This window comes from Globicephala melas, chromosome 7, assembly GCF_963455315.2.
Source record: "Globicephala melas chromosome 7, mGloMel1.2, whole genome shotgun sequence".
Lineage (NCBI taxonomy): Eukaryota > Metazoa > Chordata > Mammalia > Artiodactyla > Delphinidae > Globicephala > Globicephala melas.
This window is the reverse complement of record NC_083320.1, coordinates 889,862-915,779: the sequence shown is the minus strand read 5'-3', so window position 1 is coordinate 915,779 and position 25,918 is coordinate 889,862. Positions and strand designations below refer to the sequence as shown.

The 25,918-nt window shown below is 65.9% G+C and overlaps 1 protein-coding gene across 23 annotated transcripts in view; it reads right to left on the bottom strand.

The window, feature by feature from the left end:
- Window positions 1–25,918, bottom strand: part of KIF1A (kinesin family member 1A) — a 90,687-nt gene that overhangs the window by 15,718 nt on the left and 49,051 nt on the right. For 7 of the 23 annotated variants that reach the window (XM_060301580.1, XM_060301582.1, XM_060301585.1 and 4 more), the window contains 16 exons: window positions 25,444–25,592; window positions 24,913–25,091; window positions 23,376–23,513; window positions 22,439–22,678; window positions 15,864–15,982; window positions 13,568–13,653; window positions 12,722–12,860; window positions 12,362–12,530; window positions 12,139–12,229; window positions 10,683–10,801; window positions 9,682–9,737; window positions 8,132–8,240; window positions 7,815–7,881; window positions 7,634–7,718; window positions 4,936–5,041; window positions 2,440–2,466 (listed from right to left, as the gene is read on the bottom strand). In XM_060301580.1, coding sequence (XP_060157563.1) covers window positions 2,440–2,466; window positions 4,936–5,041; window positions 7,634–7,718; window positions 7,815–7,881; window positions 8,132–8,240; window positions 9,682–9,737; window positions 10,683–10,801; window positions 12,139–12,229; window positions 12,362–12,530; window positions 12,722–12,860; window positions 13,568–13,653; window positions 15,864–15,982; window positions 22,439–22,678; window positions 23,376–23,513; window positions 24,913–25,091; window positions 25,444–25,592 — 1,879 coding nt within the window. The remainder of the gene's footprint in view (window positions 1–2,439; window positions 2,467–4,935; window positions 5,042–7,633; window positions 7,719–7,814; window positions 7,882–8,131; window positions 8,241–9,681; window positions 9,738–10,682; window positions 10,802–12,138; window positions 12,230–12,361; window positions 12,531–12,721; window positions 12,861–13,567; window positions 13,654–15,863; window positions 15,983–22,438; window positions 22,679–23,375; window positions 23,514–24,912; window positions 25,092–25,443; window positions 25,593–25,918) is intronic. The other 16 variants (XM_060301591.1, XM_060301592.1, XM_060301594.1 and 13 more) reach the window with 3 other exon arrangements.

Genomic DNA, 25,918 nt, shown 5'->3' with positions numbered 1-25,918 from the left:
GAGCTGGGGTGAGAGGCGCGGACAGCGTGGAAGGTCTGACCCAGCTCTTCATGGGTCACAGGCTGTGTCACAACCCCTCCTGCGTGTCTCGGGGGCTCCGCAAGGTGGGCGTGAGTCCCTGGTATTTAAGTGGGGCCCCTTCGGCAAAATTGGAGTGGTTAGAAGAAACAGGCTTTTGCTCAGGAGGTATGTGTTTTAAATTAAGTACGAGTATTTTAAATTAAATACTAACGAGGTAGTAGTGAAAATAACCACACAACTTACATTAATGAAGTTCCACACGCAAGACCCCTGCTGAGAGCTTTCCACGTTCATCTCATTGAACATCACAACCTTAGGCCCTAATAAAATCCCCATCCTGAGGCGGAAGGAAACCAAGGTTCCAGAAGATTCTGCCACTTGTCCACATTCACAGCCAGGCTGCCCCAGCCCAGTCGGTACAGCCCCAGTCCCCACCCCACTCCAGATGGGATGGGTGGGGGTCACCGTGCACTGCCAGTGTCCCCAGTACTGGGGACTCTGCTAGTCCCCAGTACCACCCACCACAGTGGTTTCCTGCCCCGCAAAACACAGCCCCATGAAGCAGGCACTAGCCCGAGTCTTGGGGTGCTGACCCCTCACCCCTCTGAGCGCCCTAAGCCTCCTCTTCGGGTCAAGTCCACTGGGGGCCGATGAGCCCACCTCTGAAACTGGGGGCTGGGGCCCCCTGCTCGGGTGCAGGGGTGAGGTCCTCCTGAAGCCTAGGGGCTGGCGAAGGAGGCCCTGCCGGGAAGGAGGGGCTCCCCCTTCCTTTCCTGGTGCCATGTCTCCTCCTGGCCCGAGGGTATGTTTCCATTTTACCCAGAACCCTCCTGGAGGCATGAGGTATTTGTAGGGGGGTGTCCAGGACCAGCCTGAACACCCTCTATCATGCTGGGCTGCTCGTGGAAACGCAAACTTGAACAGAATGCCCACACACCCCCGTGCGATCGTACTGATGGGCCTGGAAGTTTCCACTCATCAGGGAAACAGCCCCTACATCGGGACCCCTTCAGGGATGAACCCGAGCCGATGGGATCCCGCCCCAGCGCCTTCTGAGACCCGGCAGACTTCCACCTCCAGGACCAGCTGGTAAGCTGCCACCTCCAGCAGGCCCTCCGGGCTGCCCGAGAGGCAGGTCCCTGCTCTGGGCTCCGCAGGGCTGTGACCCTCCCCTGGTACAGAGTCCACTGCCGTTTCCTCCTTGACCAGGTCTCGGCCGCACCCAGCTGCGTGTCCCCAGGGAGGGCAAGGATCTGCTCCTGGAGTGGGTGCGTACGTCCTCGGGCACACCCCGACAGGAACCACAGTCTGCTCACTGCCCCAGGGGGCCTCAGCTACAACTGCCCGGGGCACATTCACAGTGACCATCTGTCCTGACACACCACACCCATGACCTGACAAGGACACGGCCTCCGAACGTCCTGCTGTGCCCCCAACCTGGTCCTGGGGCTCCCCCCTCACAAAGGGGCAGGTGCCACCCGTTCCCCTCCCCGCAGCTTAAAGCCTCAAACATCGGCACTGGAAGCCTTCCTGCCGCTCCTTTCATCCTTCAAAACAGTGACCCCCAGGGCCACCAAGCTCTGGCCACAATCCACAGGGACCCATGAGCTGCCCGCCCCGGCTTGGCCCCCAGAAGCCTCTCCCTCCCTTGCCGCCCAGCCTGGCAAGACAGTTACGGCCTTGACCCTCCGCTCAGAACAGACTAGAGTCTCACGGACAAAGTCTGAATTAGGGACCGTGAGGCTGTCCGCCCCCAGGGTCTCAAGGACCCTGCACCCAGTCACCGCGCCAGGGCCTCACTGGAGTCGCGAGGGATCCGCTGTCCCCGGCCCAGGAGCCCGTGCCTCGGGGGGTTGGACCTGGGGCCACCCGAGCGCGTCCAGAGCCTGGGCCCACCCACCTACTTCCAAAAAGGGTGTGCGGTTGGAGCCACCCGCCTGGCCAGTCAAGGGGCTCGCACCCAGGCCTGGGAAGCGCAGAGCGAGGGGATCTCAGCCGGGCTGCTCCTGTCTACGGCCCCTCCCCCCTCCCTCTTTTCTCTTTCACTTTGCGGGGAGTGGGCCTGGCCGGCCAGCCTGCATGCGGGTGCTCCCGCTGGGGTGCAGGGACGGGCAAGGCTCAGGGGTGGGGTGGGGGGAGGGGAGCAGGAAGTCAGCCAGTGTCTACCGAGGGCAGGAAACTACCAAAGCGGCCAAAATCAAGAGTGGGGGCAGAAGGGACGCAGCCAGGGGAGGGTGACGGGGAAGGAAGCGGTAGGAAGAGAGAAATACAAAAGGAAATAAAATGAAAGGAGAAGATGGGAGAGACGGCAGGGAGAGGTGAGCAAGTGTGGAAGGAATCCAAAAAGCGGAAATGAAATCTCAGGGCTGCGGGGGTGGGAGGCGAGGCTGGAAGGAGACCAAGGGGCGCAAATGGTACCTAGGCATGTCCGAATCAAGAAACTGCCTGCAAAACACAAACAACCACAGGTTAGTGAGGGCGGGGCGGCGCGGAGAGAAGCCGTCCGCGGCCACAGAGGGGCGGGGCAGCGCGGGGAGAAGCCGTCCGCGGCCACAGAGGGGCGGGGCGGCGCGGAGAGAAGCCGTCCGCGGCCCCAGGCCCACTCTGAGCCGGGGAGGCTGCAAAGCGCGGCACCTTTGAGCGGGGAGGAGGCTGAGGCCGCGGCAAAGCGGGTGGGCAGCTGAGGCTCCGAGGCCCAAGCAGACCTGGGTCTCTGAGCCTCAGCGTCTCTCGGGGCAGAAGGGCCTGCCGGGTCCCCCGCAGAGCAGCCGGGCCCATCGCGGCTCCGCGGACGTCAGCCACCGTCCAGGGAAGACGAGGGCCCTCGGGAGGAGCTGCCGGCCTGGCCAGCTAAGCCTCAGAATGTCTCCTGCCGGGGGCCACCCCCCGAGGAGCGTCCCTGAGATTTTCCAGGCCGGGCTGGGGTCGGGGCAGTCCTGGGGCCGTACGGCACGGGCAGAAGCCAAGCAGGGGGCAAAGCAGCTACGGGCAAGGACTACAGCCCCAGCCCAAGGACGTCCTTGAGCCGTGAGGGCCCGGACCAGCCCAGAGCTGGCCGGCCTCACTGCCCACAGCCCCCAGGGAACAGGACAGAGCCCGTCAGCGATGGGTCCTCTGGCCTCCAGGAACAGGGAGAACCTCTTTAGCCAAAGCCCCACTGACCCGAGGTCCAGCCAGGAGCAGCTGTCCCCTCCACTGCCTGGGGACTGAGCCCAGGACGAGGTCCCCCTGTGCCCTGCAGCAGCCATGCTGGCCGGAGGACGGGAACCCAGAAACGCAGTCTCCCTCCTCAGAGCAGGGAGACCGTGTAGGGCGGGAGGCCCAGAGGCACCCCCGCCCCCTTCTCTCCCCCCCCCCCACCCTTTCTTGCCCCAAGAATCTAGGAATTGCCGAGGCAAAGGAAGGGTCAGAGGTCAGGGGAATGCTGAGGTCATTCTCCAGGTCCAAAGCGGCACTCAGCATGGCAGACAGAGCCCTCCCGGGCCCCACCTCCCCCGGGGTCCCCACCCCTGACGGCCCGGGCACAGCGGCCCGTGTCCCTGCAGGCAGCCCGTGCGGGTGGGCGCCAGGCCCTCTCTGCCATGTCCCCAGGGTGTGTTCTCATGGCGACAGGCCCCCCCTGCCCCCGCACTGTGCCTCACTGGCCCCTGCCCCGAGGTAAGCCCCGCCTGCCTGTCATGGTGTCCCCCGCCCCTGTGAGAACACCCCCCCAGCATTCTTCACCCAATCCCTCCCCGCTCTGGACATGAGTGCAGGGTGAGTTTCTTCTGGAAGGTTCTGGGGCAGGGCTGGAACCAGAGCCACACCTGCCCCTGGTGGGGTCTCTGCCCCCACCCCCCAAGCTGCCCACACCAAGGGATGGTTCCCTACAGCCACTCTCCAGGGAGTCAATAAAGAAACTGAGCTCCGTCTGGTCCCAGGACCCTTTATCCTTATGGATCCAGTTCTCCCTGCACGTGCGGGGTGTCCGCGCTCCGCTCTGAGCGCACCCAGCCCTCAAGACAGCTTTCCTGCAAACACAGCCGCGAAGCCCGCGGAGACGCCCATGGCTCGAGCGCAGGGCCAGCTCTCGGCTTCCTCCTCCTGGGCCTGGTCGAGCCCTCGGGACTCGGGAGCGCCCTCCCCGTGTCCCCGAAGCCCCAGAAAGCAGCACCTCAGACACAGCCAAGCCTTCCGACCTTCCCCCCGGGAGGGCGGCTCTCAGTCATGAGCTGCCTGCCCCGGCCGGGCCCCCACAGGCCTCCGCCTCACATCCCCGCCCGGCCTGGCAAACCCCGACAGGCCTGCTTTGTCAGGGGCTGCCGGGGGGCCACATCCACCCACCCTGATGCGGTCAAGCTCAGACTGCCCAGGTTGCAGAGATCTCGGCCATCACCTGGGAGCTTGGAAAGGAACAGCCCAGTGACGAGGAGCGTGGGCTAAGCTGTGCCGCTGGGCAGACCTCCACCCCGGGACGCCAGACTGCCGACCCAGCTCGACCCTGAACTCCAGGACCCTCGGCCCCAGCACCCCTGCCAGAGGGTACAGACTTGCCCGCAGTGGTGTGGTTGGGAAATCCAACCTGTTTGTTCGCCCCATGCTTCCCACTGCCCCATCCCGCCCACCCACCCACGACACTCCCGAGGACAGGACCCAGCTCATCCGCCGGCAACTCCCACGCGGCCCCTCTGTCGGGTGACCGAGTGAGCCAGAGACAGGACGGTGCGCAGACAATCCTGCCGGGGGAAGTCGCGGCCACAGGCACCCCTCCCTGCACCCCTTCCCGGAGGGCTCAGAAAGGAGGGCTTGGAAAGCTTTGGGCCCTTTGTGGCCGGGGGGGCCAAGTGGATGAGCTGAGAACGCACCCTGGGTTCTGACGCGGACCCTCCTCCAGGGAGTCGGGAGCAGCCCTGCCGCCGCCCCCAGGGGACTCACCGGTCGTCCTGGGCCGGGTAGATGTATCCAGACGAGAGGATGTTGAGGGACAAGATGTTGGGGTCGATCAAGGACTCGTCGGTTTCCGGGGTGTTTCGGATGCGACCTACAGGAAAGGGGACAGGCCGCGTGTCACTGCCCAGGAGGGCAGGTGGGGGGCTGGGTCCCTGCTCTCCGCCTCTGCCTGGGCCGGAGCCTCCACCTGTGAGGCCACATCACGTGGCTCCCCACGTGGCCACAAGAGCACCTGACAAAAGGCAACACCGGGGGCGTGGGGGACAGGGAGGCCCACACGGGGTCTGCACCTGCACGTGGTGCCGCCTGTCAGTGGGCGTCCTGCCATCTTTCCCTGCGGCCTAAGTTCTGAGTTTCTCAGTCTTTCAGCCATCGATAACTCTCGCAGTATCTCCCCCACCCCAACTGATAGACGCCAGTCCCTCAGCCTAGAACTCACAGGCCCTCCTACCTGCTGGAAAAGGAAATCTTAGCAAGATGAGAAGGAGAAAATGTTCCCTTTTCTCTTTACACTTAAAAAAAGGAAGAAAGAAAGAAAAGAAACACTATCTGCATCAAAAATCTCTCCCTGTGAGAAGCATCTCCAACAGCGCCCTCCAAGGCGCCCGCACTTGGGTGGGGGGCGGGAGTGACTGTAAACGGCACCGGAACCACTGAGTCAGAACTCCCTCCTGGTGGTTTCAGTAATAATTTCGTGCCTTGTAGAGATCCTTAAATTCACTGCTCTGCTTCCTCGAGGAATAAACAAATACTGACTTTTCTTTGTTAAGCCAGAAAGGAATCCCTGGCCTCTCCCCTCCTCCCCGCGCCCCATGCAGAGTTGAAATAAGACCCAGCACCAGGACAGAATTCTGAGCCCACACCCTGGGGCTCCACTTCCTGGAAGACTCTAGCAACATTTGAGCTCTGGGAGAAGGCAGGTGTGGGCCTCCAGCCACGTGTCCCCGAAGGGTGTGTCCCCCATGGCTGGAGGCTAAGGCAGGGGAGGGCCACACGGCCCCTCCTGGGGCAGCTCAGCTGCAAGAAGAGACCTGGCCCGTGTGCCAGCCTCACCCCTCCTCACCCCCCGGGCGTGGGCTTCAGCGGAGGCTCTTCGGAGGGACTCTGTCGGCTCAGAGTCTGCCCAGGGCTCCACCTGCAAAACTGATGCCCTCGGAGCCCCGGTCAGGCCGAGACGTCCACTCAGGTCTGCGAGGTTGATGCAGCCCAGAGCGGCAAAGCCCAAACCCCTTAGCCCAAGAGTGGGGGCCTTGGTGTTCCTGCCAGCATCTCCCCGAATCCCCTTCAATAGCACCCTTATCCCCTCACCACACACACAGGCGAACACCCCTGTCTGCATTTTCAAATGGGATGTGGCCCGGAGAGCAGAGAGAAAGGTGGGATCCCGGGACCAGGGCCTGGCTCCCCACGGCCAGCGAGGGTGCAGCCTCTGTGCAGACACAGTCCTAGGGATGAGGGTGATGGGGTGGGGCGTCAGGGAGAGTTTCCACCAGGACCAGAGCCGGGTCAGTAGGTGGTGTAGACCCTTCCCTCTGGGCAGAACAGGCTCGGGGTGACGGCGGCATCATTTCCCACCCACGTGCAGTACGTCCGCGAGCGAGCTGGGGGTCTGCTTCACCTTCTCTTTAAATTGATGCAGAGTTTTTAGACTCACCCTAAACAACATCTGAAATGGGTGTGTGTGTGCTTGTTCGACTGTTTTTCTGATTTGTGTGAAAATAGATGCGAAACGTCTAAACTAAAAGCGTTTGTCCTGGGGCCCCCAGAACCTCCCTGCCCACAGTCCTGCACTTCGGGTGCAGGACGATGGCTCCCTTGTCACAGTCCTGTTACTACACCCTCAGAACCCCCCCTACAAGCCCCAGGGACACTGCCCTGGAGCTGTTGCCCCCCGGCCACAGCAATGCCCCAGGGTGGGCCCTCCACGGGGCCCTCAGCTCCAGGCCAGGGTGGCGCGGGCAGCTTCATGCTGATGACACGCTGGAATGGACCGTGGTCCCTATCCTTGAACGGAAACTGGGAAGACAAATTCTTTACAAAGAATCAGCAAAGGAAATGTTTCCAGTAGATGAAAGAGTTCAGGACATGAAGTTACAGAAGGAAAGCGTCTAAGCTCCTGGGTGATCTCTGTAAGTTGAACTGTGTCCCCCCAGAAAGACGTGTTGCAGCCCTGACCCCCAGAACCTTATTTGGAAATAGGACCTTGGCAGACGTGATCAGTCAAGATGCTATCACGCTGGAGTCAGGTGGGCCGTCATCTAAGTATCTAGGCCCTGTGAAGACGGAGGACGGGGGAGATGTGTCTACAAGCCGAGGAGTCCCTACCAACCACCAGAAGCTGGAAGAGGCAAGAAAGGATTCTCCCCTGAGGTTTCGAGGCAGCGTGGCCCCTGCTGACACCTGTGTCACAGCACTTGTGCCTCCAGAACGGGGACAGGATACATTTCCGTGGTTTTAAGCCACCAGTTTTTGGCACTTCGTTACGGCAGCCCTAGCAAGTTAGTACAGCGATTAAATAGAAACCTGGACTCGTCACCTGAGGCCAAGCCCTTCTCTTCAGGTGAGGGGCTGAGGCACACGGCAACAGGGGCAGGGCCGCGGTTAGAACCCAGGCGTCCGGCCAGGGCCCGGGGTGAGGGGGTGGTCTGTGCTCTTCCCCCGAGGCCCCCCCCGCACCACTCACCCACGACCAGCTCTCGCACTTCCTTCCAGTGAATGTGGCTGCCTGTCTCGTGCAGCAAGGTCACGGTTATCCGTCTCTGGATGCCCTGCGAGGCACCAGGAGAGAAGACACAGTCAGATGGCCTGGGGTCCCTGGGGGGGGCGGGCACTGGAGGCTGGCGGGAGCGGCAAGCGCTTCGCACCTGGTGAAGCAGGAAGGTCCCCATGCACGGCATCCCGCCACGGTGGTCCACCACTGCAGGGATGTAACTGGGAGAGAGACGTGAGAGCTGAGGGCCGCTCCCCTCCTCCCTGCCCCCCACCCACAGCGCACACACCCGGCCCCCAGGAGCAGAAGGGGTGAACACAGGAAAACAGATCAAAGGTGGGGCGGCCCGGTCCAGGGAGACCAGATGCCACCACGTGCCACCTGGCCCAGCCCCCGGACCCCTCCCTGCCCCACAACCCCAGAGGACCCCAGCCCATCCCCAGCGTGGGCTGCACCAGCCTTGGGACTTACTCGCCATTGGCCTCCAGCTCACAGATCTCGAAGTAGACCAGCAGGTCGTACTTGCAGTGGCAGGGCCCGGGGCAGGGCCGCGTCAGCGTGCTGAGCTTGGTGGCGGGCACTGGGGGCGACAGGGGAGAAGCACACACTGGTGGGAAACTGAGAAGCCACGTGCCGAGGGTGCGCTCAGAGGGGAGGCCAGGGAGGGGACGCCTCAGGAGCAGTGAGGTCGTTGCCCTCCAAGGTAAAGCACCAGCAGACCCCTCCCCAGGGCCCAGGGTACGCCCCGCTCTGGGTACTGATGGGCCTGGGGACAGACGTGACCGTGGGCCTCTCTGTGCCCCGCGGGAGGAGCGCTCAGCCACGCGCACCTGGCACGGGCTCTGCAGAGGGCGGTACTTGAGCCACACAGAAGCAGCAGGACGGAGGAGCCCTGCCTGCTCGGAGGCCACACAACCTGCCCAGGACCCTCTGCTACACCACCCTCACCCTCAGCCGCCGCACCAGCCCGAGCACCTGCCTCCAGCTCAAGGGGCCCCGGCCCTTGGCTCCCACTGCCCTCCACAGCCCCTTGCCCATCAAGTCCCACCTGAGCCCCACCGCTCCACCACAAATGTGCATCTGGGTGTCCCCCTGGAGGCTGCAGGGAAGGCTGAACAGCCCAGGAAACACAAGGGGCCAACCTAAGACCCACAGAGAGGCCAAGAATAATGTCCACAAGTGGTCTGCAGGCCTGGAGGGGCTGGCGTGCGTCCCCCTGCGGCGCCCTCAGTCCGAAGGCCACCATCTTACGGGGACTCGGGGGCGGGTACGCAAGGGTCACCGCGGACGCGGCCCAGGAAGCAGCAGACGCACCTCCTGCACGGCCCCTCTCGGGCACCCATGCCGGGGACAACGCCCCCCGACCTCCAGGCGGGTTCCTGGACTGTGAGGGCCTCAGCTGCACCGCCCGCCCCCGTGCTGACGCTCCAGCCTTCTAGAGACTGTGTCCCTGGACTTCAGCCCTTGTCGTGAGGGCAGGAAAAAGCCCTATAACCCCTTTAAACTAAAACCCAACCGATCTCAAGAGCTCTTGCTCCGCCCACCTGCTCCCGGGGAGGGGCTCTGGGCGCCAGGCAAGGTGCGGACCGTCCAGGGACCCCACTGGCCTGGCCACCACTAGCGTCAGCCTCCTGTGGACCAGCTTCCGGGTCTGCCTTCCACCCCAAACCTCGTCCATCCTACGAGGTTCAGCTCAGATGTCCCTGCCCCGCTGAAGCCCCTGCCCCCCCACTGTCGGCTCCAGGCAGCCTCACGGGGCTCTGGGCAGGCACCCCCTGACCATTGCCCTGCTGCCCTGTACGTGCCGAGGGGTAAAGGACGTCCCTGTACCTTCGCCCTGTGCCCCCCGCTCCAGTGTGAGCCCCTTACTCCATGGGGACCCCATGAGGCCAGCAGGGGCAGGGTGGCCCCAGGAGGCCGGGAGAGCACCGACCCGTCACCAGGACTGCGCTCGGCCTTGGAGGGACCGCCTACACGGGCACCCCCTCGCCCAGGCGTGCACCCAGGAGGGCCCCGCCTACCTGGCTTGGACAGAGGCATGACCCGTGGGAAATGGCGGCGCGAGGGCCTCAGGGGGCTGTGGGGACAGAAGCACCCATGTGAGGTGACCAGAGGCTGGCGTCTGCAGGCCCCCAAGGTGGAGCGGGCAGCCGAGGGCAGGGGCTGGCCGGGGAGGCTAGCAGGCTGCCGGCGCCAAGCCCGGGTCTCCCTCCCTCCCTCCCACAGGGCCCGGGGAGGGCCCGGTCTCAGGCCCTCCACCAGCTCGGAGCGAGAGGGGGGCCCCTCAGGACCCCAGAGCCCACCTGCGAGGCCCCACGAGGCCCCGAGAACCGGGGCAAGGGCCAGGGGCTCCCGGGACAGGGCCCCCTTGGCACTCCCAGGGACCGACAAGGGTCCTGGGGCCAGGTGCCCCGAAACCAGCTCCTCCCTGGGCCCTCTCTTTCCTCGACACCCCAGATGCTTTGCTCTGGGCCCCTCGTGTCAGCTGAGGGGAGATGGAGGTGGCAACAGGGGGTCCCACTGCCCCAGACGCCCATCGGCTGTTCCCCCCACGCTCTGGGTGGGGTGGCCCAGAGGGCACTCGCCCCCCATCGAGTGAGCCCCCGGCAGGTTGCAGTAACGAGGGAGCAGACGAAGGGCCCCGTTCAGTCTGCGGAGCTGAGGACTCAGGGACCCTTCGGCGGAGTTCTCGGGGGGCCACAGAAGCCGTCTCCCCGTGGGCCACCCCGGCCTCCTCCAGCCCAGCACCCGGCTCCCCTCGGCCCCAGTACGCGGTCCATGCCCAGCCCAGGCTGAGGTTCTGACAGCGACGGTCTTTAAGAAACCCCTCCTCGGTCCTCAGGGGTCATCTCTGACCCGCTCTGGGTCCTGCCGACCCGGGAAACCGGCCGCTGTAGGCGGGAGATAGGCGGTGGGAGGCGCACGGCTCTGCGGCCGCCACACCAGGCTTGTCCGGGGCACGGGCCGACCCTGCTGGCCAGGGGGTGGAGAGGCCCTGACCCCCCGGCCCGGGGCCGCTGACCTGAGCACGTCCTTGCAGAGGGGCGGGAACGGGTGCTGCTGGTAATGACCGAAGACCTCGAACACGATGGGCTGGCTCTTGATGTACTCGATGAAGGACCTGGTCACCTCCACGGCGATCTGGAGGGAGGTGTGGTCGAGGGGGGGAGGGAGAGGCACAGAGGTGAGCGCTCAGCCCCCACAAAGGACTCGGCACTCCAGGCCCACATTGGAGACCCCCAGCCGGGCTGACCTGTGCCCACGAGGGGGGCAGTGCTCCTTGCCTAGGTCTGTCCAGCCCACCTCTCCTACTGTCACACTCCCAGTGGACAGGCCACCGGGCAGCGGCCCTAGGGCTCGCTCCCCGGGACAGATGGGGCTGGGGGCCCCTAGGCTCAGCTGCTCCTTCAGAGCACAGAGCTGGAGGAGGGGCCTCTGTGATCCGGTCTGACCCTCCTCGGGCCCTCGCCCACTCACCAAGAGTTGTGGGTTGAACTGTGTCCCCCCTGATTCATAGGCTGAAGTCCTAACCGCCCCCCGCACGTATGTTTAGAGACAGAGTCTTCACAGAGGTGATCAAGTTAGAATGGAGCCCCAACCCAACATGACTGGTGTCCTCGTAAGAAGGGGACATTGGGGCACAGGCACGGACGGAGAGATGCCGTGAGGACACAGGGAGAAGACGGCCGTCTACAAGCCAAGGACGGACCCTCCATCACAGCCTCAGAGGGACAGCCCTGCCCACCTGGGTCTCGGGCTTCCAGCCTCCAGGGACGAGAGCGGCTAAGTCTTTGCTGTTGAAGCCCCAGGGCGTGGGGCTCTGCTGGAGCAACAGGAAAGGAGTCCACCACGCACACCTTCAGCCCTGGCCCATTTCCCTGCCTTAGAAACCACGGGAGCCCCTCTTCCGAGGGTCAGGACAGGCCATAGCTCGCAAGGCCTTCTGAGCAAGGCCCCTGTGCCTGCTTAGGCTACACACCCACAGCCGGGCGGCCAGGGTCAAACTCGCATCCCCTGGCCGGGCCCCTGAGGCCTCGCCACCCGACAGTTTCCGGCATGGCCCCATTTTCCTGCCTCACAGCAGCAAGTCCCTGCTCTCCTGACAGCCTGGCTTGGAGACACTCCCCGGCCCGGAGCTCTCCTGGCCTCTCGGGCGTCTGCCCGGGCACCCTGCAGCTCTCCGCGTGCCCTGCCCCGGCCTCAGCCCCAGTGCCAGTCCAGGGTGGCCTCGCCGGGCACCCCAGACACTGCACGTCCACATCTGCCCAAGGCTCGCTGCAGGGAGCCCTCGGGGGCTCTGATCTGCCCCCACCCCCAGTCTTAAACCCACCAAGGCCCCCGGTGCCCAGGACAGGGCTGGTGCTCAGAGGAGGGAGAAGCCGTGTCGGAGGGAATGAATGAAGCTGGGGGAGGCTGCACGAGGCCCCGGGCCCAGGAGGGGCCGGCCATGGGGGGGAGAAGGGGCTCTAGGGACGTACGTTCTGGACGTGGTAGAAGCCGAGTGGGGGCCCCCTCCCCGTGTTCTTCAGGGGCTCCGTAGAGAAGGCCTCGTCATGGCGATGGATGAAGCTGTGAATGGGGAGGAGACGTTCGGCGGGTGTGGGGCCTGGACACGGGGACCCACAGCTTCCCGGGGGTCACCAGGTGCCCCCCGCACCTTGCCGAGACCCACCAGCACAGCCCGGCCCCGACGAGACTCACTTGAACTGGCAGAAGATGTCGGCGTACTCGGCGGAGATGCTGGACGCCTGCAGGACGGTCACGCGGAAGGTGAAGGTGCTGCCCAGGCCGAGGTGGTCCAGGGCGGCGTCCAGGGGCCCGTCCAGGGTGGCTTTCTCGGGGCTGTCCAGGAGGCCCTCCGGGGTCACTGCTGCTGGGAGCCAAGGACAGAGGGGCATGGCGGGACCCAAAGGGGCTAGAGCCCGGGCTCAAGGGCTGGGCCTCACCGCCTGTGCCAGCTAAGAGGCGGGGAGGGGGTGCGGGGCGGGCGAGGAGGAGTTCCAGGCCCTCGCGGGGTTGGGCCGTGTCCCAGAGCCTGTCCCAGCAGCCGCGGGGACCCACCTGAGCAGGTGTTGTTGTTGACCTCATCGGCCGAGGGCCCCGCGTCAGCACCCTGGCCCTGGCCCTCCACGATCCGCAGCTCCTCCTGGGAGGTCCCCGAGCGGGACATCCCCACCACGGGGCAGGACTCGGACTGGAACTGTGTGGGCAGGGGACACAGTCAGACAGAGCCGGCCTGGGTGCGGCCACTAGAGCGGCGTCGAGGACCCCGGGAGCCTCGTTCCAGGACTACCCTGCCGTGGGCAGGCACCCACCTCCCCAGGCCTGTCTCTCATGCTGTCACGGCCTATATTAGCCTACCAAGTGGGAAAGGAAGGTGGGAAACGGTCTCTGGCCTTAAGTTCTGTCCCCTCTCCCCAGCCAGTACCCCTCCCGCAGCTCCTCCCCACTGTGGGCAGGACGCAGTGAGACTCTCCCATTGGCTTTCAGGGCCCTGGCCAGGCCCCCCCATAGCCTCTGCTGCCTCGTCCTCTCGTCCTCCGCACTCTCTGCCTGATGCCCTCTGCCCCTCCTGTGCATCCCCAGCACCGACGACCCCTCCGATAGGGACCGCGATCGCTGGGGGGCTCTGGGCCCAAGGCCTCAGAAGCACTGAGGTTCAGGGTGGGGCGGTGGGTGGCTGGGTGGTGTCAGGTTAGGAAGGGGCCTAGAGGAGAGAGGAGGAGCTGCCCGCTCCGGGGGGGCACCGAGCGGGACCCCCTCCTCCGCCCTCTCGCCTGAGAGCACAGATGGGAGCCCTGGGAGGGAGACACCGTCTGCCCTTCCTCCGAGTGAGGCCCGGAGTGCTGAGGACAGGCCAGAGGCCCGTCCAGTGGCGCCCATGGCTGCACCACCCCTGCACGCTACCTTCTCAAAATGCTGGTCGTCAAAGGAGATTTTGGCGGTTCCCGACTGGCGGACGCCGGAGCCGTAATCAGGGGCCTCTTCGTCGGCTGAAACGGGAACGGAGCAGGTGGTCAGGGCCCAGCTGGCCCCCTGGTGGGAGTGGCAGAGCTGCCCGGTGCGGGGAGGGCACGGGAACCAGGACGGGCTTTGACCCACTTTGGGGGGAACCCCGACACCGTCAACTGGCTCTGGAAGAATGAGGGCGCCGTCCTGGGCACACTGACCCCCAGCCTGTGCTAGCCCGGGGCCCAGAGGCAGCCACGTCCTCAGCACGGCCTGCTCTGACGGGCCCGCGAACTCCACATTTTCAGAACAAAATCTTCAACCCCTGCCCCTCTCCCCCCCAGCCCCGCCCGCCTGCCCCCACCTGCCCTGGCCCAGACTCAGATGCTCCAGCAGAACCCAGGGGTCCTCCGGACCCTACCTCCCCCTCAGCAGGGCCTGCCCCACCAGGTCCTCCTGGCTTCCTCTGGGAATCGCACCTGTCCCTCTGCCGCCACCGTCACCCATCTGGACACTCAGTGCCCCACACGCTCTCACACCCCGTCCTTCACAGCGTTTGGGGTTCCCCGCTGTGCTTGGGACAAAACCCTCCTCCTGCTGCCTAAAGGACCCCAGATCTGACTTCCCACAGACTCCCTGGCCCCCAAGTCCAGCCACTCTGGCTAGATGCCACCCCAGCAGACTTCACAGACCCCAGGGGGCTCCAACCCTCTGTTCCGCGGCCTTGTCGGGGTGTTAACACCACCGTGCTCTCCACCCTGGTTGCCCGAGGGGCCGTGGCTCTGTCCCGCCATCACCCAGGGCCGGCCCAGGGCCTGTGCACAGCCGGGCTCCGTGCTGGGAGGCTGGATCAGTCGACCCCTGCCATGGTCGAGGGCGGGGGCAGGTGTGGCTTCTGAGACCGTGAAACAACACCCTGTGGCTTTGTAGCGTCCCCTCTCCTCCACCACAGCCACTAGACGGGGGACGCTAGGTGTGGCCCGAGCACAGACCGTCGACCTATAAGGCAGCCGGCTCAGGGGGACCCACTCACCAGGGCTGAGCGGGTCAGGAAGGGCCCAGGGAGAGCCCAGGGAGGACAGGCCCCCGGAGGCTGCGGAGGCAGCGTGCCCCGGGGCATGAGGTAGCGCTAGATGCTCCCAGCATCCCTGTCACCTAGAGCCACCCTCCCCCGAGCCCAGGCTCCCCCTTCTCAGCTGGGTCCCCAGGGGCCTCGGCACCATGGTGACATGACTGGGAGGTGCGGAAAGAGCACCTGGAATGACGGGGTAGTGAGAATTTGGCGACGGGGGACCAGACATCCAGAGTGGGGTTGCGTGAGCTGTCCAGTGGGAGCACAGGCCACCCAGGTTGCTCACACTCCGAGCCTCCCTGTCTCAGCCTGGAGACACTCCGCTGCCACACACTCTGTCCTGCCCCGTTCTGGCCCCAAGGTGCCTGGGCTGCTGAGACGTGTAGAGGAAAGAGAGTCCCGTGGAGGCCCCGGGGGCCCGAGGGCAGAGAAGGGAGGAACAGCCGTTACGGTGCGAGCACCAGGCCCTCTGGCCGAGCGCGCCCACGTCTGTGTTCTCCAGTGACCTCTCCGCACTCCTGCCTCTAGGAAGCTTCAAAGCGGACGCCATTCTCAAGGCAGCAAACCCAGGCTCAAAGGCCTGTGTGGCTGCCCACGGCCAGGAGGGGGTGCTGGGAAGGTGACTAGGCAGGGCGAGGGTGTCTGCCTCTGCAGTGAGAGGGGCTGTATCGCCAGGCCCACGGTGGAGGGGGTGTTCATGGCCTCTGAGGACACAGGCCAGCACATGAGAGGTCAAGGGGTCCAAAGCGGGCAATGCTGGGGAGTCAGGAAAGGCTTGGGGGCTGCAGTGGGCAGGGCCGGAGCTAAGGGCTGCAAGTCTGTGCGCCTGCCCTGGGGCAGAGATGGCGGTGGAGGGGGTGTGGCGGGGGGCACCTCTGCGCCAGGCTGGCTCCGTGGGTCCACCTGGGGCTGCCTGGTGGCAGGCCCGAGCCGGAGTGGGCTCAGACAGCCCTGGGCTCGGCCTGCACAGCCCCGGGGGCCCCAGCCGACCAGGAAGAGTCCAGGAAGCTAGAGCCAGGAGCCGGGCAGCAGGGGCTTCTCCCACAGGGAGAAACAGAGGAGGCCGGGGGCCTGGGTGGGGCTGGATGCACGCGGACCACCATGCGAGGCCCGCAGAGGTCTCCCCACCCAGGGGCCCCATCGGTGAAGGGACAGAGCCAGCCCGGGCCGCCCCGCACGCACCTGAGATGGCCTGGACGGCCACGCGGAGAAAGCCCTTCACCTCGCCCTTCTCGCTGACGATGGCCACACGGTGCACCAGGGGCACGGGGTACAGCAGGTTGCTCAGGTACACGAAGGCCCTGGGGGAGGTAGGGGCCACGGTCAGGACCAGCCCGCTGTGCGCTGTGACAGGCGGCAGCGGCTGCACGGCCCGGGCTCACGACACAACACTGCAAAGCAGAGCGAAGCGGGCAGCCAGGGCGGCAAGCAGCAGGGCGGGCGGGCAGGCGGGGCACTGCGCTGGGTGGGGAGGGGAGGGGTCCTCGGCCGCAGAGGAGACGGGAGGAGGCGCAGGGACGGGGGGCACGGGCGCCGACGGGAGCAGAGGCTGTGGTGAGGGGGTGGGCCGGGGCGAAGCCCGCGGCCTGAGCAGAGAACAGCCGAGGAGGGAGGTTTCAGCCTGCTTCAAGGAGGAGGACCTGGGACCCGCCTCGCTGACCTACGACCCTCACGCTGGTGCTGATGTCCCCCCCCCGCCCCTGTCTCCCCACCCGTTTCCCAGTGGCCCCTGACGCTTGCTCACGGACCCCACGACGGAATACGCCTCACGATTCCCTCTGGGCCCCTCCAGGAACACGGCGGGTCGGAGCTCCATGATGTCAGTAAAGCCAGGGCACCTCCCCCTCACCGGGGCCCAGGGGTCCGGCTGAGCCCTGAGGGACACCCCAGAAACCGTGGCACTGCCTGGCACGGCCCCACCAGCTCCCAGGGTGCCCAGAGCCACCCTCTCCTGTGCAGCTCAGCTGTGCACCCAGCTAGTGCCAGCACAGGCGGGACAGAGGCCACGTCACCCTGGCGGTGCCCCTCTCCCCGAGCCGGCCAACGAGTGGGAGTCACACGGGCAGCCAGGAGGACAGGGGGGTCCCTGGAAGAGCCTGTGCTGCCCCGCCGGGTGGGCCGGCTGCTGTGAGCACAGCTCCTCACCATTCGGGGCACCCTCCTTTCGGGGGTCACCCTTGCCTCCCACCCTGCTCTGCCCTCCCCTCCAGCCCCGAGGAGCAGACCTCGGCAGCCCTGAGCTCGCTGGGCTGGGGGTCCGGGGTGGTGGTCCCGGGGGAGGGGCACGGCTTGGGCAGGATTTGGACAGAAGAGGGTGGGAGGCGCTGGGGAGGAAGTGCAGAAGGAGGGGTGAGGGAGGCCCAGGGCCTCAGTCAGGGATGGGGGAAGGTGGGAACAGAGGTGAGAGCAGCAGGGAGGACAGTGGAGGGGAGGTGGGAGTCTGCTGGCCAGGTGGGCGCTGGCACCTGGTGCATGGCCAGTGGCGGGGGGAGGACGGAGCTGGGAGGACAGGAGGAGAGGCGTGTCATCCCAGGCACCCTGCCCCTCGCCCAGGCTGAGCCACTGATGTCGCCCCACACTGAGAGCTCCAGGGTCCCCACTCTGGACCCCCTGTGGTGAGAGGCACGGGGAGGGGCTCTTCCCCAGGGGCCCTGATTCCAGGCCCTGGTGTCCCTTCTCAGGTGGGCTCCGTGTCTTCCCGCCACCCTCCCCCCGCAGGAGGTCGGAAATCTGAGCACCGTCCTGGCTTTTATCTCAGATGCATCAGCTCTACCTCAAAACTCTCTCTGAAATCCGCCACCCAGCCCATCACCCCTGGCCTCCCACCCGCTTCCTTCACGGCCTCCACAGCCGCCAGAGGGGACTTGAGGCGCGACCAGACCCGCACCCGCCGTGGCCCCCAAGCTCTTTGCATCCAAGAGGCACCTGAGCCCCTGCGGCAGCCCCACCCGCCCGCTCAGCCCCACTCTGGCCCCCGGCGCCCATCTCCCTGCTCCTGCCACTGCCCCCAGCGGCTCCCATCTCCGCGTCCAGGCCGCCTTCTGCGCGGCTCTCCCTGTCTGTCTGAATTCACTCGTGGCCCATCTCTGTTGACTGCTTTTCGCTTTCTGGGCGCCCACAGGCCAAGGCAGGCCCCCGTCAGGGGAGGGTGTGCTGCCACCTGGGCCACCCTCCTGGGGCTAGAAGAAGCCCCTCTTCCCCAGCACAGTGCCCCTTCCTCCCACGAACTCTTCGGGGGCATGGTGTAGACAGATGGTGGGGGCGCATCTGCCCATCGCGGGGTTGGTGGGGGCCTGGGGCTCCATTGCCCCGACCACCCACTAAGGTGAGCCCCGGCCCTGGTCCCAAGAGGACATTGAGGCCACAGCAGCAGAGGGCACCAGCGGGCAGGGGACGGCCGGGGTGGGCTGCTGGCCTCATCCAGCACCCACCTCGGGACGGGACGGTGGTGGCCTTCCCTCGCCGGACACCCGGGCTCCTGGCCAAGGGCCTTTGATTGACATTGCGAGTGGGAGGGGGGCTACCATGAAATGAGCAAAGTCATGAGGTCCAGAAGGGGAAACGGAGGGGGCCCAGGACTCAGGCTGTGGGAGGAGGTGCAGACCCTGCTCTGCCCCTGCACCTGGAGGCCTGTCCCCTGGGTTGGGGCACCGCCCAGCCACCCCACCCTGCCTGAGACAGCTTAGGGAGCTGGGTAGGACAGCCCCAAGCTGCAGGGCCAAGTCAGCACCCACCCTCCAGCAGGTGGAGGGCCTCTTCCCCAGGGCAGGACCCCTTCCCCGGGGCACTGCCCGCTGCAGAAAGCCGGGTGTCGGGAGGCTCCCAGAAGCCCCAGGCACAGCCGGAGGGAGGGGCCGCGGCCTGCCCACTCCACCCGCAGCCTGCAGGGAACCCACAGGAGGACCCTCGGGGAAGGCGGGGACACCTCTGGTTGTGGGCTAGGTGAGGGCATGGTGCCAGGCACAGGGGTGCCTAATCAGCACAGCTTGCCCGAGGGAGAGTTTAAGGGCTGTCCAGGGCCACCTGGCCAGGAGGGGAAGCCAGGCTCAGGGCCGCCTCAAAGCCCCCGGCCCGCCCAGGGCTGCCTTCCTGAAAGGGCCAGGGGGCAATTCCACAGGGACTTCAAGCTCCCAGAAGGCCACTTACAGAACCCTGGAGGCGACCCAGGACCGCCCCTGAGGGGCAGTAACGGAGGGGCAGGAGCTACCCCTCCCCCTTTTTGAGTCCGCAAAGGCCAGGCCAAAGGGAGTCTGAGGCACTGCACAGAAGTAAACTGAGGCAGGCGCCGGACGCAGCCCAGGTCATAGGCGAAGGCCATGGCAGGCGGGCCCCCTCCTGGCTCCCCCCCCAGGGCCTCACCGCTCCACAAACCTACCGTGGTCTCCCAGGGGGCGCTTTCTACCACGTGGCCCACCCGTGGGCACAGACGCCAGGGTCCCACACATCAGAGGGGGCTGCGCCCCTCGTGTCCTGAGGCTCAAACAATCCCACTGGCAGCCCACGAGACTGAAAACTCCAGTGAAGAAACCATATGTGCCTGTCCCTCCAAGCTCACGGGGGAGGCACTGGAGCCCCCAGCACCCCGGGCGGCAGGTGCGCCCGCGTCTCCTCCGTTCACATCCCAGCACGGAGACCAGGGCCCCCTCACCAACGGCGCATCTTAGCTGGACTGGCTGCGTCTTTCTTTCTTAGGGGCACAAATACGGTGCCGGAGAGCTAAGACGCCGTGTAGAGCTGGTAAAATACGCCATTCCTGCCCCATTTCACAGGTGAAGACGGAGGCCCGAGGACATTAAGGAAGTTGCTGGCAGCAGAGCCCCAGCTGGCGTGAGACCCCACAGGCCGGCTCCTGTGCAGCTCCCAACCGTGCGGACGCCACGCCCCGCCCCCCACCGGCTTAATTAATGCAGCTCATTAACTAAGCAAATCTAGCCTCTCTTGATCTTTCAGGGTTTCCTCGCGTCAGAGGGGAAAGAAAGCCCGGGTACTTCTGGCATCGAAAAACGGCAGGGCCGGGACCTCGAGGGAGCCCTTGGCTGGAGGTTAGGGCCTTACAATGAAGAACACGCCTGGAATCCACGGCCACACTCCCTCCCTCTGAACCCCATCACCGGCTGTGGGAAGGCTCTCACGCTCACGGGTGCCCAGGTGGGCTCGCGTGCAGATCCAGCTGCGGCTCCCAGAGGCAGAGGAAGAAGCTACGCTGGATACTCTCTCCTTCCTGCTGCCCCGGTCCCTGTCTGATTGGTGACAGTGACGGGTGCACTCAGCCACAAGGGACCTCTGCGGGCCCAGCAGCCACGGCCCCTGCTGGCAGCACCACCTTCGAGGGCAGGGGGCGGGGGCTGGAAGACCCCAGGCCCACCCCGCCCGGCAGCCCCAGAACTTGAGGAATGGGGCCACGGTGCAGAGGCTGGGCCTCCCCCTCACTGCCCACCAGGTGCCGGAAACAACCTGGCGTCAGCACCCGCCACCCTGGGCCAGAACAACCCAGCCCTGTCCAGAGAGCCCTGCCGGCCACGGCGCACCTACCCGCACACGGGGTGGCTTGGAGCCTCGCGGGGGCCGATTCGGGCTGAGCGGCTCGGCACACAGAGCGCACCCAGCTGGGAGCCGAGGGCCCAGCCTCGCCAGCCCAGACGGCACAGAGCAGACACGGCGGGTCAGTGCTTTCCCACCCAGTCCTGAACACGTCCCTTGGGCGGTCGCCAGTCCCCCTTCCCCGGGACCCTCCATCCCAGACAGTCACCCCCTCGCCTTCCTCTCTCTGCAGCCCACCCGCCTTCTGAAAGCCACGGTCTGAGCAGGGAGGATCATGGGGCAAAACGGAGCCCCCAGGCCCACTTCCTCCACCTGGGTTGGCCCATCTCACCTCCCAGTTCACTGGCACCCAGACCGCCAGAGGGAGACCCCCCGGGGGGCTGACCCTGGACTTGGGTGAGGAGCCCCGGCTGAGGACGGGGGAGGCCCCTGCCGGGGGCCCTGTTCACAGAGGTGAGGCACCTTGAAGCAGGCTGAGACCCGCCGGAGAGAGAGGAGGTGGCAGAGCCGGGGCTGAGTGTGGGGCAGCGCTAACCACGAGATTGGTGAGGTGCAGACGCATGCTGGGGCCCGGGAAGCCTGTCCAAGGGAGACAAGAGTGGGCGCCCCCATTTCGCTCAAGCCTTGGAGAGAGAGCCAGCGGCTACCAGAGGGAGAGAAGGAGACCAAGGGCGGGCCCTTCTCAGGGCCTGGGCCGGCACAGCTGCTGCGCGGGAAAAGCCAATTCTCGCCAAACCAAAAAGATCAGGACGTTTCCAGATGAACCCCTCGCAGACGGCCGCCGTGGGGAGCTGGCCTCTCACTCGTGGCTTTGGTTTGGCTTGGTGGTTTTGTCACATCCCAGATCCACAGAGGGGGGAATGTCGGAAGGACCCAGCTCTTTCCGGCTGAGACTGCGAGAGCCCACCCCCGTTTCTCCCGGTGTCCTCGCCCCCGTGTGCCCCGACCCCACGCCTGCCTGGCACCCGGCCACCCTGGCCCTAGCGGCCGGGCGTTCTGAGAGGCCCGCGTGCAGCTGGCCCTGGGGCCGCACCTCCTCCTCGGGCTCAGCAGAGCAGGAACCCAGCCGGGGCGTCTCGGAGAGAGCCACGCGGTTTTGTCCAGTGGGCCAGCATCTCACACTCAGGGAAGAGTAATCAGAATAAATCCATGACGCGCCAGCTGAGAACCTGCTTCCTTCCAGGAGGAACCAGTGGGGCCTTCACTCCACCACCCGCACCCAAGGGCTCCCAGTGCAACCCCGCTATCTGGGGACCAGCCTCGGCCTTCAGCTTTCAGTACTGGTGCTGCAAGGTCAAGACCTCCAAACACTTCCATCGGTCTAGCCCAAGGAAGCAGTCTGAAACTCCTAAAGAGTGCTGTTAAAGCTATCTTACACCTTTGCCTATACGTAAATTCCGTTTTCATGAGCTGAGTTTCCTACTACTGCAGCTAGGTTGCTAGGCCTTTCCTTCACCTTCCTGCTTGCATTCCATTCCATGGTCATAGACATAAGGATGGACTGGGTACGCCCAACCTGCCTGCAGGGCGGGGGGCCCCCGCTCCCCCACTGAACTTGGCCTCTCTCCTCTGTCCAGGAAACTGAATCATGGGCTCCTCTGCAAAGGGCACTTTCCCATGAGGGCACACGGCCACTGGCACCGTCTCCGGCACTGGGGGTCAGGAGGGACAGAGAGAGGCCGGGCTGCCCGGGACCCAGGGCCTCAGAAGGAGGCCCTTCCACTGCCCGGGCACCTGCCCTTCCTTCCCTGCCCCCCGGCACGGCCGGCTCCAGCTTCTGCCCCTCTCCCCACAGAGAGGGTAGGGGCACTGGGAGCAGACCAGGACCCTCCATCTCTTCTGGAAAACAGTGGAGGGAGGGAAAGCCACGCTGGCCGGGGTGGGGCGGGGGGGCCGCAAAGATGCACGGCTCCGCCTTTCCGAATGCCCCCGCGGGCCCTGAACGGGCAGGGGCGTTGCTCTTCCCGAGTCCCGGAGGCCTCTCTGCGGAAACAGGCCCACCAGTGAGGAGCCCGTGCCCCGGGGCACCCTGCCCTCCTCCATCACTGGGGCCCCTGCAGGAAGGCCAGGAACCCCCGCGCCCCCTCACGCCCTGTCCTGGGGAGGCCCCGCTAGCCGGGGGCCGCGCCCTGACGGCGGTCAAATCGTGCCCGCAGCAGTGCTCCTGTGCAAAAGAGCTGGTTCCTTCCCAGCATGCTGTCCTCGACCTCACCAACCTTCCTACTACACTGAACAGGGGGGGCCGGTCGTAAAACGGGTCCCGGCCGTCGCACGGCATGCGCTCCGGAAAGACGTCGTCCTCCAGGTCCTCCTCCTCCCCCACGCTCTGCTCCTCAGCAGGCTCGGCAGCGTCGGAGTCGGGGCTCGAGGAGGCGGGGGAGGGGGTGAGAGCAGCCATGCGCTCGCTCATGCATGTGTTGAGAAGAGGGTAGCTGTTGCAGCCAGAGGTGACTGAACTGGGGTTAGTGCGACAAGACAGAGAGAAGTTAACGCCAGCTCCTCGCGGGCGGACGGGGCGGGGCAGGGGCTTCCGAGGAGAACCCAAACCAAACACACGACCGTCGAGGATGCTGCCTCGACAGGCAAGAGAGCCAAAGTGCCCGGTCCCCAGGCGTGGGCAGACACCGCACGGGGGTCAGTGTAGAGCTCCGGAAGGTTCCGGAGGGCACCGGCAGGTATGGTCCCGACCAGGTGCGGCTGAGGCCGGTGAGGGCCTCGGGAGCCTGGCCGCACTGAGGCCTCAGGAACCTTGCCCCGTGGGGGGCAGGGGCCGGGTGCAGCCCCTGGACCAGGAGGCTGGGGACATTAGGCGTGGACTCTGAGCTCTGGGAGGACACGGCTCCGCCTCCCGCTCACACCCCACCTGAAAGCCTGACCAAGCCTCACATTCACACACACGGACAGGTGTCACCTGACGGCCATGGTCCCGGAGCAGGGGTGGGTGGCGATGCTGAGACCCCGCTCCCTGGCCAGGGCCCACCGATGTGTGGAGAGGACTGGCCAGGGGGCTCAGACCAGGAAGGACCAGGGCCGGGGAGTCGGGATGGAGAAAGGCATCTGGCCGGCCCACTCCTCGTGTCAGGGCCAGGGCCCAACCCCGCGCTGCCCCCCACCTTCTCTCAATCTCTCAGCCCGGGGGGAGGAGGCGCCTACCTGCCCACGAGCCGGAACCAGGGGAAGCGGTCGTAGAAGGGGTCTCCACCAGTCACCACGTTGTCACAGTCCTCGATGACGCTGGAGGGCACCTCGGCCGCCCGGTCGTACATCTCCCGCATCAGGTCCAGCCGCTGCCTGCAGGGCAGAGGTCAGCGTGGGCCCCGGGGGAGCATCCTGGGGTCTCAGGCCCAGCACGGCTCAGGCCACAGCATCCTGCTCAGGGTCACCCACGGCTCAAGCTGGCTTGACAGGAGGACCCTCTGGGGTCCTCGGAGTCAGCCGACCGTGGCCAAGGGGCTTGCAGTTCGCCACACGTTCCTCTCGGCCCCCGTGATGGCCGCGGCACGTCAGCCGGGTGGGGTCGGGGACCAGCCCCGCTCGGGATGGGGAGTCGGGGCACGGAGCCCCGGAAGTTCGGGGGTCAAAGGGCAAGTTGTGAGAAGACACAGGAAACAAGGCGTTTTAGAGGCTATCCCCCGGAAAACCGGCCGGTGGTGGGAGAGACGCAGACGTCTCCCTCGGGGGCTCAGGCGCACCAGGAGGGACGTGGGGTGGTGGGGGACATCCACCCTCCAAGAGCAGACGGCAGCCCAGGAGGACGGGGTAGAGGCAGTCACGTGTCTGTGAATGCGCGTGGGTCAGTGTGTGTGCCGGGGGCGGGGACCTCATAAGAAGGGAAAGCGTCTGCGTGTGAGGGTGTGTGAGCGGAATGGAGCGCGTATAAACGTGTCTGCGTGCGTGAGCACGTCGTGACCACGCTTTCCGTTCTCTGCATCTCATGACGTTTCCACATCTCTGGGGCCTGCCCCGACAGTGAACAGCCTGTGGGTGAGCCCACCTCCACACAGGCCACCACCCGCCCCTTAGCCGACTTGCACGCCAGCCGGCTCCCCAGCCCTAAATCACCCGGGCACAGCCCGGGCCCGAAGCCCGCAGGCGTTATGCTGACCAGCCGGTCCTCACTGTTCACCCTGCCCTGCTTTGCCCATGAAAACCTCGCAGAGGCCGTGGCAAGGCCCCCCTCTCCCTCCTTGGCCCCCGGACGGCCCTGTGCCCACGCGCCTCTCGTTTCTAGGGGCACTTGAGCAACATTAAAATTGTCTTCAGTGGCAAAGAGCCGTCCTGTCACCTTCACCCAGGAAGAGCCAGGCGCACGTCACGGTGGCCGTGCGGGACCTGAGGTAGAGCCGTAGGGCAGACACCTCCCAGGACACCTGGCCGGCCTCCCTGGGGGCCCCACCCGGCCCTCCTCCACCCCCCCAGGTGGAGGAGCCCCCAGCTTCCTGCAGCGCCTCACCCGCCCCTTCCTCCAAACTGTGCCACTGCTCTGGTCGAGGAGAACGTGGATTCTATGATGAGGCTGGATCCTACTTACATCTTGTCTTCTGATTTTAAAAGAAATCGAAACAGGAGGAATCGCTGCCTGGACGCGTGCGCCCCTTGCATCCCACGCCCGCCTCTGTCTCAGCGGCCTCGGCCCAGGCCCGGGGAGCAGCCCCGCCCCACTGCCCACCGCACGGCCCACCCACTGCACCTGAGCTTCTCCAGCGTCCAGTAGTGGGTGGCCCCGTTCTTCTGGTCCTGGACCTCCACGGCCACGATGGTTCGGGGGAAGGGGCGAGTCTCTCGGTCTTTGGCGGCCTCTGGGGGCAGCAGGTCAGGCGGCAGTGGGGAGTACAGTGTGTCCGTAAGGAGGACAAACTGGAACTGGACCTGTGACCGATGAGGAGGACGCCCGTCAGCCCCGGGGAGGGTGGAGCCTGGCCCTGGAAGGGCCTCCTTCCCGCTGCCTGTCCCTCAACCGTCCTCGGAACCTTCCCGCCGACTCCACCTGGAGAGGAGGCTCCACCTGCCCACCGGCCTGCCTACGCGTCCTGCTCTGTCAGTCTGGGGCCCCCCCTCCAACCGCCCGCCCTCCTCCCGGGGGCTGCAGGTCAGGGGGTCCGCCCCGCCCCCCCCCGGGAGGCGGCGCAGCCTGGCACCGAGGCCCGGCGGGAAGCAGGACGGGTGACGCCCGCCCTCCGAGGCACAGACAGCAGGGGCAGGCGCAGCGGCAGGGGCCCACCTTCTTCTTGAGCTCGACACTGATGGCGTTGGCCTCCTTGAGGAAGATGGCGTTGCCCCACAGCAGGTCCCGCAGGGACGTGAACTGGTACCACTTCCACTTCCGGAAGGCCCACAGCGCCAGTTCACACTCCCTCTCCGTCCACTGGACTGCGGGGAGAAGCGCACGGGGTCATCACGGGGCTGGGCGCTCAGTGCGCGGGTCCCCAGTTGCACACTAACTGGCAGGAAGCTCTGCCGCAGGGGACGACCCTCGTGCCCCAAAGAGGCCGCCGGCTACCCCAGTGTGAGCACCAGGGTCCTGAGAGTCAGGCTGGAGCTCAGCAAGGACCTGGGGGGCAGCAGTGGGACGGGGGCAGGAGGGCAGACCGGGGCTTGTCCCACACACCCTCTCGGGTGGACGAGTCCAGCCGGGGGAGACCTGGTCACATCAGCACAAAGGTGCCGACCAGCTGACCGGAGGCCGAGCTGGACGT